The sequence below is a fragment of the Halyomorpha halys genome, unplaced genomic scaffold (genome assembly GCF_000696795.3).
Source record: "Halyomorpha halys isolate HHAL.00 unplaced genomic scaffold, Hhal_1.1 Scaffold251.1, whole genome shotgun sequence".
NCBI lineage: Eukaryota > Metazoa > Arthropoda > Insecta > Hemiptera > Pentatomidae > Halyomorpha > Halyomorpha halys.
The window spans coordinates 295,174-312,140 of NW_027106674.1; the positions used below are offsets into that span (position 1 = coordinate 295,174).

General features: G+C 30.1%; 1 protein-coding gene across 1 annotated transcript in view; it reads right to left on the reverse strand.

Moving 5' to 3' along the window:
* Positions 1 to 1,031: 1,031 nt before the first annotated feature.
* The window catches only part of vg (vestigial), a 197,200-nt gene continuing 181,264 nt past the window's right edge, over positions 1,032 to 16,967 (reverse strand). The window contains exon 6 of the mRNA XM_014419813.2: positions 1,032 to 2,571. Within this exon, the coding sequence (XP_014275299.1) occupies positions 2,522 to 2,571 (50 nt within the window). The 3' untranslated portion in view covers positions 1,032 to 2,521. The remainder of the gene's footprint in view (positions 2,572 to 16,967) is intronic.

Here is a 16,967-nt window from a genome sequence, read left to right on the forward strand (position 1 = left end):
AGTTCAACAACAGGATACGATCGCACTCTGAAAAAAGTCGGCGAACTCTTGCGAACTTGTGGATAATAACATTCCTGGGGAGCACATCCGTTTTGTTATCGTTTATGTTTCGCCACTCCTCTTGAACAAGATATGTTTTCCTTAATTATATATATATATATATATATATATGTATTTTATTGTTATTAGTTCTAATTATTTTGTAAATACTTTAAATATTCATTCATTTAAAAAACTTTAAACATGCAATTACCTTAATGAGTAGAGATTCTTCGTAATGTGTATCATGGACATTGAAACAAAATTCAATAATTTTGGTTTCTTTTTTTATTTCAAGGTTTTAATGGGTCAGATCATCCATTGACCCTTTGATGTGGGTGGCTTGCTGAAGTTTTACTCTCTTATACTTGTTCAGAACATTAAATGCATTGAAGGATTCTAAATTCGTTAATTTGGTTATTATAACCTTTTTTTAAAACTAAAAAATGGAAGCTAATAATTAATATTTTCAATTCATTTGAAGATTACTTCCCAAATGATTGGAATGATTGGATTTTGGTTCGATTAATGAAGATATCACATACTGAGAAAAAGAAAACCTTTAAGGAATAATTTGTAAAAATTGATTGTATATTGAATAGATAATTTTTCAACATATTGTCGGCTTACTATCAAAATTTCTGAAGTATGTATTTTGAAATTGGAAGGTTTTGATTAAGTTGGATGTTCATGATCAAGATGGAAGGTTAGATTAAGTACTTCTTAACGAGAAAGTTAGATAGTAAAGCGACGATATATAATATTTTGGAATATTGACTGAATAATTTTTTTCTTTTAGATTAGGTTTAAATTTATATTTATTACTGAGAATTGTCATTACAGAGTTGTTTCTTGATATTAGTGATATATTTCTGGGTACTATTGGTTAAAATCTTTCGTAGAACCTTAGTATCAGATCTCAATTCAATAAATATCAGATATTTATTCCATAAAATAAAGGAAAGGGTAGGAACTTGACAAAATAATCAATATAATAGCGATTTAGATTTTATTAACATTAGATCGAACAACAATGCACTGCTTATGTGATACAGATATATATGGCAACAATATTCTACACTCAGAGCAGGCCTGTGTAAGATATAATTTATACATTGCACTTTTCTTCTCCGACGAAACACTAAGCTAGGATATAACATAATATACAGTTGGGCCTTGCAATGGCTGGTGAGTCCAACTTTTTTTCTTTTGGTCCCTAGCTCCATCGCTCTGGTTATTCGCTACCGAAGAAATTTTAAGAAATATATATTTACACTTTACATTTTGTCTTTTATCATTAAAACATTACGTATTTATCAATTACATCCTCCTTCGCTTGGAAATTATCACACGGTCGCAGAGCTAATGGGGCACGGTTTTGAAAATTTCAATAAAGCTATAATTAATTATTCAAATAATAAATGAAATTAAAATAGAATATGATCTCCGGGATGGCACTTATATCACAATAACAATAATAATATGTTGAGTGTTATAACAAATATTATAATTTGAAATATCATCCACCAATGCCAAAACAAGACCCGTGAAGTCGTAACACTAGACAGATCTACACAAAATAATATATATATATTTATATATATCCATCCTAATCAACATTAATTCCAAATATATATATATATTTATAGGATATAAATACTAACATATCATGGTAGACGATTAGCTACAATGAGCGAAATATACACGATGGCTATGCTCTCACGAGTAGATTAAAACAGAGGACTTTGCCTTAAGACATTTATTATAAATATTTATTTAACATTGAAAATAAAATATTCTGTGTATCGCTTTCAACTTAAAAACAATAATTCGCCTATTTAAGAAATTAACAATGCTTATTTTTATTTTAATATGGATTCTTTCTACGTTATGTTTCCTTAAATAAGAAGTAAATAATATATGTACTTAATTTTAATACTATTGAGATACTATTTTTATATAATAACAGGTATTGTAAGGTAATTGAATTTAGTAAGAAAAGAATCAAAGAAAAATTAATAAAACTCAAATAATTCTAAAGAATAATATAGTTGTATTATTTATTTTTTTATTTCAAAAATAGCTATTTTTTTAAAAATTGTAAATCTAGTGCTTAATTATTTGGAATAGTCATAGTCATATCGCAGACTTTCTCTTTGTAAAATATATTCAATAGTGATCAATTCTAACCTTTTTAAATATGTTTTCTTTTAGGTATAGTGGAAAAATGTCAAGATTGAAAATGTTATTATGAGATAAAAGAAAGTGATACACAGTTATCAGATGGTAGCAGAACGGTAGATTTAATCTTACTTCAACTACTGAACAGATTACTGATAAGTATTATGGTGAGGTTTTAAACAGTATAACAATAGCCAAACCTCCCGTGAGAACAGCAACAGAATTAATAATATAAATAATGGTGATGATGATGGCATTGCTGACAGGACACTCTCAGTGGCGATATTTACAAGAAGTGTCTTCAAAACCAGTAGAGGTCCTTCGAGGACTCCTGCACTTGCGATTCCAACCCTGGAAAACAAAAAAAAATCTCATTAATAAAATTAAAATTTTATTCATAATTACATTAAACATATATTAAATGAAATTGGAACAGAAAAGCCATATTGTCGCTTAGGCTGAGATACCTCTAAGCTCCGAATAAAATTTAAAACAATAAAAATGAATGCTACATCCTCAAGCCAGAAAAAGAATATAGGCATCCAACAAAAGAAGATTGAGGCGAGATGTCCCGGGAATGATCTGACGATTTTTTAAATATTAAAATCATACTGTAGATTTTTTTAAGTTATGGGACATTACCAAGATTTCAGTGATATAGACATAGCAGGTGATTAGGTTTAGGTACTTAGGTTCTATGGTAACTAGAAAAAACGAAACTGAGGAGGAAATAAAAGCGATGAGGAGTTGAAAGCGGGACATGGTTATTTTTCAACTTCGAAATTACTAGGCTCGTGCCTTCTATCCAATAACTTAAATGTTAGAATTTACAAAACTATTATCCTTCCACTAAGGAAAGAACAGCTCCTTAAAGTAGATAGAACCAACTCGGAATAGTAGTGAGAGACATGAGAACATCTGAGAATACCGAACGTAAATCTAATAAGTCAGTTTATCAGTAATTTTAGTCTAATTTCCTGTTAAATGGATAGTCCTCCACACACTAAGCAACCGTAGGTGAAATGTGGAAGAATAAGGAAGAATGTGGAAGAATAAGGGAGGATACTAGAAAGTGACGAGTACTTCGGGGAAATGAATCACGGGGTCTAAGGAACTTTTTGAGGATTGAGATGGTTTTTCCAGTTATTTGGGAAAGTGGTTATTCCATGATAAGTGCCGATCAAAGTTGACGAACAAAGGTTCGTTATGGTGTTTTGAAACTGGATGGGTTGGATGTTATTGAGGTATGATAATTTTATAGTAAGAAAGGGTTTTGAGGCTATGAGCCTGGTTTTTGTTGGATTCAGGCTCAGTTAATTATACAGTCATTTGATAACTGTAATAATGTCTTTTGCATATCATATAGATCGATAAAATTAACGAATAACACAAAGGTTCAGAGAAAGACAATTGAGGAGTCAGCAGCAATAAGGACTTACGATGGTTCCATCGTTGACCTTATTTTATTTTTATTTTTTATCTCCAAGGGTCTACAGATATGGTCCTAAATCGTAGCTACCATAATTTAATTTATTAGTGTATTGAATTAAATTGTTCAAAAAACCACTTCTTCCTGGTCATAATGGGCAAACAACGAAATTTGTGTGAAAATCGTTAACATTTTTCTCTTGTGTTGGTTTTGGCCAGTTTCGACCATGAAGGAGCGTTTGGAAGCGACCATCTCATTGTTGCAGACTCCTCTATTTGTTTACTTATTTTAAATAAAGGCGTATCGTTATTATTTATTGAAAAAAATAAAAAAACTTAAGCTTGATTTAGAAAAAACATCTCCCGTTTCCCAACAATTTATTTTTTGTTAGAACGAATATTAAAAAAAGGCGAACTCAAGAAGTCTACATAATGCTTCACACCTCTATTGTTGTGTCCAAAAATCTGGAGATTACGTATGAGATAATTTCGTTCCTTAAATGTAGCCCACCTTTAGATAATACCCAAGCAATCATTTAAAAAACAGCTAAATATTTTCTTATCTATCCCGTAAGGGAGAGGGGAGGATAATTGATCTTACATCTAAATATGCAACAGGGTTATACATTCTTCTCTTCATGATCCATTTGTTTGATGAATATATCTATATTATACTACAAAGTACGTACAACAATATTGGCATTTAATGTGTTAGAAATTCCGTAACAATAAGTGAATTAGATAAACACAATGTTTTATTAATTATATCAATTAATAGAAAATTAGAACATGAATAATTCTAGTTTAATAACATTCTTTCATTAGTAAATATCTTTGTACCAGCAGATTTAAAATAAGCAGTTGCTGAATTACGGTGCTCTTTGTGAACTATAACTATGAAGAAGCCGAGTTTTTAAATAATTGAATTGTTCTAGAAGTCATTTATTCGTTATATAAATAGATTTAGCTGAATTAATTAAGACATTTTGCCCCCAAAAACTCCTTAGTATTATCATGGATGTAAGGTTAAATTGTGTAGTATGCATAAGTAAAATATTATGTGCAATTTCGTTTTCAATACAAAATATAATTGGCATTTCAGCAAATATATATTCACGTTTAAATACTTTCTAAAATGCGATACAAGTAACGCACAATAATATGTGAACCACTCATCGTGTTCGATTCCTTAAATAACCGAGATCGAATTCTTTACATTCCAGATCTAAAGAAGAATGATTCTATATATCCTATATTCTATATTTTACTAAAAAATATTACTATTTTATAGAAATGTATAGTAGCTATACATTTCTATAAAATAGTACAGTATTCTAAGCACCCATTGGTACTATTGATCATTATACGATTAGAGAAATGCAGTTCTGGGCGGGAAAAGACAGGACGAAGTGCAACGAACTTGAGGAGGGGCGGCGCCTTTGATCTCAGGCTGGGAAATTCAACCTGTTCACCGTATCTATGACCACCAGCGCTGCCTAGGGAGGGGGGAAAAACTAAAATGAGGGATGGGACATAACAACAAATATATCGGAATAATATCCATGATTTTTATTTATTATTTTTTTTGAGAAAAAAAATCACGGATTAAGTTAACTAATTGAAAAGTGCCTTACAAAAGAACTTTTTTGAAATTGAAAAACAAATTGTTTCAACAGAAATCTCTATTAAATAACAAACTATATTTTTGGATTATACACATTCATTTTATTTATATATTGTCAGGATTGTATCCAAGAATTACTACGTAAACTTATTAAATATTTGTATTAAAATTCTTTTTCTCCCAATTCAATTATTCGAATTTTAAATACCAAAAATTTGGGTAATTAGAATAGAATAGAACCTAAGTTGTATCGTGGACTGCCTGTAATAAAGTACACATAATAAATACAAAAATACATCGACTATTTTATTCATTACTTTGTATTTTTTTTTTTTTTAATTTCACAATCTAACAGCATCATCGATAACTTTTTATTTAAATATGTTTGGCAGAAACTATTCTCAGTTGAAAAAATTATTAGAGATCCAGGCAATGACACTAACATTACAGAATTTGAAGAAATAAATTTATTAAATTACTAACAAAAATGTACGTTACCAATTTGTTATTAGTTGTTGAAAGTAAAAATATTTTCCAAATACAATTTCAATTTGCTTACTTCTGTACCTCAGTAAAGTAAAGTCCAATGCCAATTTTATTCGTTTTGGAAAAAAGTTTCAAGTTGTGGCCATTTTTATTTTCTCTTACCTATAAATGGAATATGTAGTAAGAGAAAGTATTGTGATCGTTCGAAATTTCGAATTAGAGTTTTTGAAGGATATACATATTTCGAGGTCCCCTGACACAAAAAAAAAAAAAAAAAACCTAGCTTCGCAAAATAGTGTATATCTGTGAACAGCTGACCTCAAGTCTGATGCAACAGCAATTTTTCGATGAAATCGTCTTGCCTAGAATCCCCACTTTATATATTCGATTTTGCTAATTTTTTTTATTTTCTGGACGACTTGAACGATTTTGTTTAAACTCGCCGTGTGAATGCAGAATAAAATGGTCTTTAATATTAACTGAGTCTTATTTTGATTTAAATACTGTGACAGGCCTTAAATGACGATTTTGTAAAATCTTCCTCTAAAGTAATTTTGCTTATGTAAAAAAAAAATTAAACAGTTTTCATTATTACCAATAATAAACAATACATAAATACAAAATATTAAACAATTTTATAAATACATAAAGGAGAAAAAAATTAAAACAAGAAATATCCGATTCTACCAAGAAAAGCTGAAACCGACCGACCTATCCAGGTTGGATTACTGCGAGTCATCTTTTGTTAAACTGATATATTCTTAGCAGAAACAAAATTTATATTCGTAATTTCCACCTCCAGAAATCCTAAAATACGAATTTTTACAACAGAAAAATAAAGTTAGAATTAAATGTTACTTCCACGATTTTCGAATAAACAACTAGCGTAAACACAAAATAGGAATTAAATGTCTAAACCCTTCTTATACCAAGGTAGAGATTTATGTTTTAATGGAATTTAAGAAAATTGTTTTTAAAATTCTAATATTATCATTAATTATTAATGCCGGTAGTAAATCTTTGGCTACTGAGGTTTTTGTTATATTTATTTTTTTAAACCCATGCAATTATTCAAAACACTCCAGATAATTATTGAAAATTAGTAATATTTCAGGCTACATCAAAATTGTATCTATGGAGGCAAGAGAATAAAATAAAGCTCAGCAAAACCTACTCAATGTATATATAATAGTTTGTGTATTTAACTAGGATAATTTAGATTTTAATTCTTAAAAAAATAATTTATTTAACTGGGATAATTTAGATTTAAATTCTTAAAAAATAAAATAAATAAATAACCCTCATTCTCTTCTTTCATAGCTTGAACATAATTATTATTAAAATATTTTCTCTAAAATACAGAATGTATCTTTTCAAGATACATTCTGTATTTAACTGGGATAATGGGCTTTTAATCTTTTCTATAATACGATCCTACTAGCTAAGTAAATTTCTATTTAAATTTAAATTTTTAATAAATAAATTAAATAAATAACCCTCATACTTCTATTTCTCACCTTAATGATAATTATTATTAAAATATTTCCTCTCATATTTTTATAATAGTTTGTAAATTTACCTAGAATAAAGGGTCTTTAAACGTTTCTAAAATACGATCCTACTAGCTAGTAAATTTCTATTTTAATTTAAATTCTTAAAAAATAAAATGAATAAATAACCCTTATTCTCTTCTTTTAAACCTTAAGCATACTTATTGTTAAAATATTTCCTCTCATTTTTTTGTAATGCATTATGTATTTAACTGGAATAATGGGTATTTAATCGTTTCTAAAATACATTCTGAATGCCCTTCTGTTCATCAGACTATTCCATTTCTTTAAAAATGGTGCGTTCTTTCAATATTTTCTTCTTCCATTTATGTATTCTACTTCTAAATAATTCCAAAACTATGCTTATATACTTTTTTCGTGACTTTTTTTTTGTTTATATGCTATTTCTTTTTTTAACTCTAAATTGAAAACTCTCAATATATCCCAATAAATATTATTGTAAAAGTAATATTTATTTTTGATACAGAAACCTAAGACCACCTCTTTTTTCAAAGAAGAGAGAACCTGGTAGCTGAATATTGACGAAAGTAAGCCTGGAGGGGTATAAGAGGGAGGAGAGATAGGAGGGAGGGATGATAAAACTTATTAAGTGGTGGGAGCTTTCAATTTGTGAGGCACGCCAAGCATCCTCACTTATTACCGCCTCAAATCTACCGGCACAAACTCCCCCCGGTATCTTTCATCCTTCTTTATTTACCAGTATCTCTCAGTATATGTTTATGTTATATACTTAGGGCAATGTATGAGTGTTTCTGTACGTTACATTCATATATTATTGATTTGTCATGTCAAAAATTACTCGATTGACTCCCCTCAAAAAAAAAAAAAAAAAGAATCCCATACGTCTATTTATATATAAGCAAGACAGCTATCATCTCAGGCAGCACCAGCCCTTAAATATCATGCCAAAATAATATACGCTATCGGTCATCAACAAACTACCAATAGTGCAAGAGCCGGGGAAAAAAAGGCAGTTATTTCACCCCAATTTTTTATTACTTTAATGGAAACTATGTATAATTACTAGTCCAAATTAATAAGTTTGCCCAGTATAGGTAGGGGTAATAAAAAATGGCAGCTGTTTCGAAACGTTAAAACAAAAATTAATTTTTCATTTAGAGCTCAAAATTTATAAATCTACCAATAGCACTAGAAAGCCTAAGAGAATATCATTTAAAGTAGAGTAAATTTGCTAAAATATGAGCTCTAATAGAGCTACTTACGTTTAATAGTTATCGAGATATAGCTTTTTAAAAATATACATATACCATGTAAAGAAAAATCACTTATTACTGAATTTATTTTAAGAAATCTATATCTCAGGAACCATAAAACGTACAGATATCTGTCAGCACTCAAATTAAAGCTCGTTAAATGTAAGATAAAGTAGTTATAAGGCTTATCTTTGTAGGAGTAATATTTTATATGATATTTGTCAAAATAAATTCACAAATTGTTAATTTCTAGTTGTTCGGATAAACATTTTGATTTTTGGAAATATATTTCACAGAAACTATAAGACGTACATGTGTCTCCCAGCACTCAAAATAAAGGTAATATAACTTACTATAAAGTAGTTCATGTCACGTGCCTTCGTAAGGGTAATAGTTTTTATGATATTCACATATGAATATAACTTTTACTAATGAGATTTTATTAGAACTACAATAAATCAATTTATCTGAGCAAATATCATAAAACCTACAACTCCTACGAAGCTAAACATGATAAATTACTTTATAGCCCATTAAACTAGCTTTACTTTGAGTGCTAATAGACATCTGTACGGATTTTGGAGATATGGATTTCTCAAAATAAATTACGTACTTTCTCATTTTCCAGTTCATTTTTTATGAAATGTTGCTATAACTCGGGAACTATTGAACGTAAATAGTAGTTCTCTTAGTTTTTCTGGTGTTGTTGGTATAGTAAAGATATAGAGCTCCGAATTAAAAATTAATTTTTTTTAACGTGTTGAAACAGGTGCCATTTTTTATTTCCCCAACCTATACTTGGCAGACTCATCAATTTTTACTAGTAATTACACATAGTTTTCATTAAATTAATCGGAAATCGGGGTGAAATAACTGCCTTTTTCCTCCTCTTGGGCCTTTGTACTAATATATTAGAGATAAGATCCTGGGGTCTTATACGTAGAAAAACATACAGAATAAATTATGATTATAATTTATAAATGAACCAATGATTTCGAATCATTGTATATAGAATTAATTCCTATTTATATTTTTTTTTACGTTGTTTAAATAATAAATAACTATATTTAAGGAACGTTTCGAGAGTTTATTGTTCTCAAAGTCATGCCAATTATATGTTGACTGATTTATTCTACATAAACTTCTAACCGTCTACTACAACTAAACCTCACATGTTCTGGAATAATTCTGCATTATTACAGATTTAGAGTACTCGTATTTAGAGTTTTGTGTGTTTTCAGCATTATTTCAAGACTTTTGTGAGTTCTAGTGGGCAGTTATTAGTTGTGTAGAATACATCAGTTATGAAAAAATTCGCATGATTATGAGAACTATAAAATCTTGAATAGTTAATTATTGAGACCGAATCTTAAGATCCTTAGTATTTATATATATATAAAAAATTAAATCTTTTTCGTTATAAACCATGAAGGGTTGGGGATGCAGTACTTTATAAGGAAGTACTGTTACTAGACCAACGGTTGTGTAAGAATTTTTATCAAATTAAAGTTACTCACTTTATGAGGCTGTGTGGACCCCAGAGTGCTCTCTAACAGGGCTAACACACGGCTACTATGAAACAGAAAATAATTATATGCCACTGCCGGATTCGAACCCGGGTCTTTGGAGTTTGTAGCACAGTGCCATGCCATATGAGTTACAAATAACTGCAGTACTTATAAATTATGTTTATAATATTTAAAAATGGCTTCAACAATACTGCGCTGCCTGGTTCTATCAAGTCGCATTTATTTTTTTTCATGACGTTAACCATTTAATTTTGCTATGGAACAATACTTTAAAAAATCTTCCAACGTATGTGCTCTCTAGGCTGCAATGCATTGCTGCATGCGATATCATGTTTTCTTGGCTTCTCTAGAATTCATAAAGAACAGCTATTACGACGTCGTTGGAACGCTGCAGCATAAGGAGGAGGCCACGAAATAGCAGGCTACATATTAACGAGGGAACTCTAAGGTAAAGTATAGTACAATTTGGCTTAATGAAGGATATCTAAACGACCATCTTACAATCTTACATACATAGAATCTGATCTACAGAATACATAAAAAATAAAATAAAACTTTTTTTTCCAGATGTGCTACTGTTCAAACAAAGCAGGGACAAATACCTTTGGCTGTAGATACATTTGTTCCCGGGATAGGAAAAGAGACAGATCGTTCGCTCAGGTATCTGATAAGAAGAAGATAATGAAAACATATTTAAAATAAAATAATCTTGATTAAGTTTAAATACTTTAGGAATGTTTATTATTATTTATACACCCTAACTATTATAAAAATCAATTTATCTAAATTCGAAAAAAAATTTACTTTATAGTCATCGAGTAGGATACAAACCTTATAATTTAATTGTTTTGAAAAGAATTTTCTGAATTATGAAACCATGAAAATAATACTTTTTCAAAAGGATGCATACTCAAATATATTCATAATGTTCACTATTTGCTCTAATTTTACTATGATAGAGTTTTGTGACAATGGTTAGTACAAAATATATTTGGAAGAATCTCACAAAACTATAATGGTAAAACTTACATATATTTTATGGAATAAATGTAACAAGGTATCCAATATTATAATTTGTGGTAAAATATCGAGGTATCCCACAACACCAATATTTTTCCTATTCCTTTCTTTAAAATTATGTCAAAAATATATCTTGCTCTAGTTGTACCTAAGCCATAAAACGAATAATACGTTTTTAAACTTTAAAAAAATCACAAAATTCTAGAGTCATCTCGTCTCTACTATCATTTTATATGCTACCTATGCATAATTTATATAATTATACTATAATATTTGATTATAAAACCTGCATTTTTTTCCCCCTGAATTTGAGAATTATCTTGATTATTTGATAAAGATTTAAAATGGATAAAACAGTATATAATCAAAGGCAATTAAACTGATCATTCCACTACGTTAGAATATGATTTATTAAAGCTAACCAACAGTAATTAGTTGATATGTGATGATAATGCATTCTCAACCTTTTTACTTGTAATTTAATAATTATTTCCACTTTTGGATCAGATTCCTATGCTTTTTTCTGCTAAACACATATATATTCTTATAGTAAAACAAATTTTAACTTCCAAACCAACAAAATATTCGCAACTAGGTAAACGAACCAAACCACTATGGCCTATAGGTTCATTACCTAGATTAACAAGAACTGCTAGTTGATCGACAAACCGTAGGCGCTAAGACTGCGCCCTACCAAAGGAATAAGATTTACGGATGTTTTTCAGAGCTAGGAGGCGAGGAGGCGTCAAGCTTCTGGGAACCGACTGGATTCGTCCCAGGAACTGGAGAAGGAAAAAAACACTAACGATCGTCAACCGGGGACAAGTTAATTTCTTTTTGTTTATCATCAGCTCCCGGAATTTTGCAGTTGATGGTACGCCACGCTGACTAGAACACCTTTATTGACCAAATGCATAAAATGTATCAGTGATAAACCATAATCTATTCTTAAATTACAAAAGGAGTTGTCACCAAATTGTCTAAATAATTTTTTAATATTTATCTCTTGTGTTGAATCGCATGAAACTAAGACTGCTAAGAAATCATTCTTGAGCAACAGAACTCTTCCTAAATTTTTCTTAGGTTTTGTAAACCATACTAAAGATCACGTACCTTCCAGTTATAAAAGAGAAATCAAGAAAAATTCTTATTGTATGTTTTGAATCCTTTGTGTAACGTAAAAGTTTATAATTTGCCCCAATTTTAAAGGTTTTTAAGCAATAGAAGAATTAGAATAGTCATTATCTGCAATTGCTTGAAGTGAACAACAAATATAACCATTAATATTTAGTTTTTCATAGTTAGAGAATTTTTTATCTTCTTTTCCAATTATTCCAAATAAAACATATTAACAAGATGGAAGCATAGGTCCTAACCACTATTTCTTTGGTAATATATTTATTAAGCCAACATTTAAACTTAAGTTTTATATATATATCTAGCAAGATTAGTAAGAATCCGCTCAATATATTTTAAAGAAATGCGATTTCTCAGTTTAGCCTAATTTCGTTTTAATTTATAGATCACAGGAGTTAGGGGGCCATATGGACAGACAGCTCTCTGGGCTCGTGGCCAGTGGGCCTATGGTGTTTCTGAGTGGTTTTAAGGGAAAACACGACCTTTTCGGTTTTGATAGTTGGAATCTTGTAAGGATCCAGGAAACGAAATGTTTGAAAAAAATATTTTGATTATAATTTATTAGTTATGTTAAGCTTTTTATCTGATAATTTAATCCAACACATTTGAAACTTGTTAAAAAACAAAACAAAACATCTTATTTTTTATTCCATTATATTATTTTTTTTTAAATTTATAATGAATACTATAAATTTCCATGAATACGTAGAACTATAAAATGTCCCGAGGATTAATAGTTTGTTACTATCCATTTACACCATTATTTATTAATTATCTCCTTTTTTAATGATATGTAATGATGACTTGATAATTACGACTTGATGTAATAAATTGTTAATGACTATCAATATTTGTGATAAATGACCATTATGTGACGAAAGTACATAAACATTGTTAATATAAGACAGCTTATTGTCTGAGACTGGACTATTCTCCCCTTGGGGGTGGGGCTAGGGGTTGGTTGGAGTGAGGAGGAGATGGCGGGATCGATGCGGTCCGTCCTGAAAGCTCATTGGCTGCCGCTAGATTAACCCCGCCCCCTCAACCCTTCCACCACCCCCACCCACAGCCCGGCGGCCCGTCCAAGGATTCTGTTGGCTCTTTTATCAATTCTGTGTCCTTTGCTGAATAATTGAGTAATACTCAGCCTAGTTGACTACCCTCAGTCTATCAACTTCCCAGTCTCTTTTGTTATATAAGACAATAAACAATTGTTAAGAATTAGGGCACTAAGTATTTGTATAAGATTCTTAGTCATTTTGGGATTTATGCACAAACTCAAGATTTTAGATAAGAAAATTCCTTAAGCAAAATTTTAGATAGGCACCTAATACCAACATGTATGAAAAACAAATGGAATTTCACTACCATGCACACAAAGAAATGTCAATAAAATTACTAAGGTAAAAACAAGATATACGTAGTTACTTTATGTAAATTTTATCATAACATATCGTTAGCTTACTAAGTAAGTTGCCTTTTGTTTTTATGATTAAAAAAATATTGTTAATCATATAATGATTTGTCAATCAAAATTGTATGCTCCCGAGATATAAATTTGAAGATTATTATTTAAAATTATCATGTGAGAATCTGAAATGATAAGGTTAATTTTTTATTAAAAGATTGAGTAAAAAAACATATTTGGCAGTAGACTATAAACTGAATGAGTTGTCGTTATAGAATTAAAATTAGCAAAAAAAAAACTTTACTTTGAGAAGTGAATATATTGACGTTTGCTAGAAGGATAAAAATTAGTTGACAAAAAAAATCCAGTTTGTTATCTTTTAAGAATGATTCGAATTCAAAAATAAATTTATTGTTTTAATTAAATCTAGAAATTTTCATTTTAATTACCTACCTATTCATATGTCGGATTGAAATTGTCAACTTATTTAAACTGTATAACTACGAATAACATATATGTATAACTAACAGTGTTAGTGACACATTTTAGGGAAATTTTGCGTGCTAAACATATTCTATTTGAAACAATTTATCTTTCTAAAGAATAAAACATTCAGCATTAGTCAAAATTGTATTTATTTAAATGAACTGCCACAAACAGGCAAATGTTCAATTAAACGCATACATATAAACATATAATACATATAACATGTAACCACCATCAACCGAATGATATCTAAATCCATTGATCAAACTTTGCCTTTCTCTTGAAAATTTAAATTATATAAAATTAAAAAAAAATATCATTCAAAAATTATTTAAGAAGCATCTTCTTTATTTAAGTAGATATATAATTCTCCGCCTTAAAAATGCTTATCATGACCCCTTCATTATAAGCCCGTAACTTCTTCTATAAGGGAGTCGAAGAACGCGGAGATGTCGAAGTCTGCCAGCAGATGGTAAAGTAAAACTAAGAACAGTTGCCAGGAAATACAGAAGAGACCCTTAGTAACAATAGTGGCAGGCATAAATATCTTCTAGATTGTAATGGCATTGGAGAGAATGCGAGGTGTCAGCTTCCGTAGTGTCGGGTATGCTACAAAGAATTTTCACACAGGCATTTTTCTGTTTGAGATTTAACACCCCATTCCTGGGGAAATTAACAGTAAAGATCAGGCAAACAGTAAACTTTGATTTTCACCATTATTTATGGCTCTGCTACTGTGCTAACAACAACAGTAAAATTCTTTGTTGAAAATATTACCGTTTCTGTTAGTCGGCTTTAGATATTCGCACATTGCGGGTATAGTGGAAACGGAAAAGTCAAGGCGTGATAAGAAGGAGTGGGTCTGTAGATGGAAGTAATGAATTAACGATTACGATAGGCCGCACAATAAATGTCTGATAAAGATAATTTTTGTTAACTATTTTGTCTTAAGAATTTTAGAATTACTTATCCACAACCTAAGAAGATAGGAATGACTTCTGATCTTGGAAAAAAAATTACGAATTCGGCTGTCAAACCTAAAACAAAGATAATTATAATATAATCAAGATAACGAAATAAAAGAATTAACTGTATATATATATATGGTACTTTACAGGACTATATAAGATAAAAAAAGGGATGATTTAAAGATTGGCTCCGACCCACTACATACCAAATATTAACTCATTCAATTTAAATATTTGTATATATGATGTTTTACTTGGTAGCACAGAGGCTTATGTGATTTTAAAAATAAATTGGAAACCCCCAATTGGGACAATATAATGGTAACACGAATTTGTATTATCAAAATCTTTTTATTTATTTTTTATATCTTCATTGAAATATATAACTGTGCATAATAATACATTCGATAAATTTGATATAAGTTTATAATTGAATGATACAGGGTTGTAGACAAACTACCCATTGGTAGCACTCTAATAACGTTAGGTCTTCCATCTTCTTTTAAGGCCCCTCGGAGGGTTGTTAGGAATGGGAGAGGAACAAGGTTAGAAACTAATGGGTTTGGGTGGTCTGGAAATTTATAATGGAAGGAATGATATCTGGTTCGGGTTACATATAGAATATTGAGGTCTTTATGTATGATTCTTTTTGTGACAAAGTAAGGAGCATTGAGGATTTCACGAAGGATTCCGGGTTGTAAGGATTGGATACGAGATGAATTCGAAGGTTTAGTGGAGCCCCAAAGCTCAGCTCCGTATGTACAGATAGGTCGTATTATAGTTGTGTATATCAGTCTTTTGTAATGAACTAGAAGTTTAGACCATTTGTCTAGTAAGTGTTGTAATAGTCGGATTCGACGTGCTGTTTTTTGTCTTTTCAGTCTTGTGTGAGGATTCCAAGTTAGTCGTTTGTCCAGATGAAGTTCAAGGTAGCGGATCTGTTCTACAGAGCAGCATTATTAAAGTATACTGTAGGGCAGTCGGCAGAATTACGATGAAGATTAAAGTTAATTTGATGGGATTTATTTTTATCCTCCAATTTCGGCTGTTAATTGCATCACTCAACTTTCATTTCCATGCCCACAAGTTTTGTGTAGGCCAGTTAGCCCGTATTAAGTTGTCACTATTTTTGTGATTTTCGAAAAAAAAAAAAAAATGTATTTTTCTGTTGCTAAAAAAGTTCGTTTTTTAAGGTTTCTCGAGAAGGAAATAAAGAATGTAAATTTTATTGCTGCCAAGAATACAACAGCATAACAAAGGATAACGAAACAGAAATGCAATCGGCAAAGATCTGGTTATGTTGGCATTTCTCGTTCAAATCGCATTTATAAAGTTTTCCTTTTTTTCTCCTTCATAATTCATAAAATTCTTTAATATTTTGTCTATAGACTATTCTTATTGCAAGAATAAGAACTGTTTATTTTTTTTTCAAATAAACAAATAAAATTGCTTTTCAGAAATAGTTTTGGAAAATTCAGCATTTAAGAGGGCTATGTGTCTAAAAGGAGTCAGTCTATTTCAATGAAAATGAAACATATCTGATATTAAATAAAACTTGACTACTCATTGGTTTGCCGAGTTAGATCGAAATCGTTAGAGCCGTTTTGGAGAAAATTGGAAGCCTGTGAAAAATCGATTCTTTTAAGTGGCACTTCTGCACAGTCAATTTTATCGTAAAATTCGCTGTTACATCCCAGGCATACACCTGCTTGGGGTTTCATAGATATGCCCACTATTTTGCGAGGCTAGGTTTTTCTGTACTCGGGGATCTCAAAATATAGACTTTCGTTGAAAACTCGAATGCTAATTTTTTCATGAGCGTAATACTTTCCCTACCAACATATTCCATATATAGGTAAGTAAAAATAAAAATAAT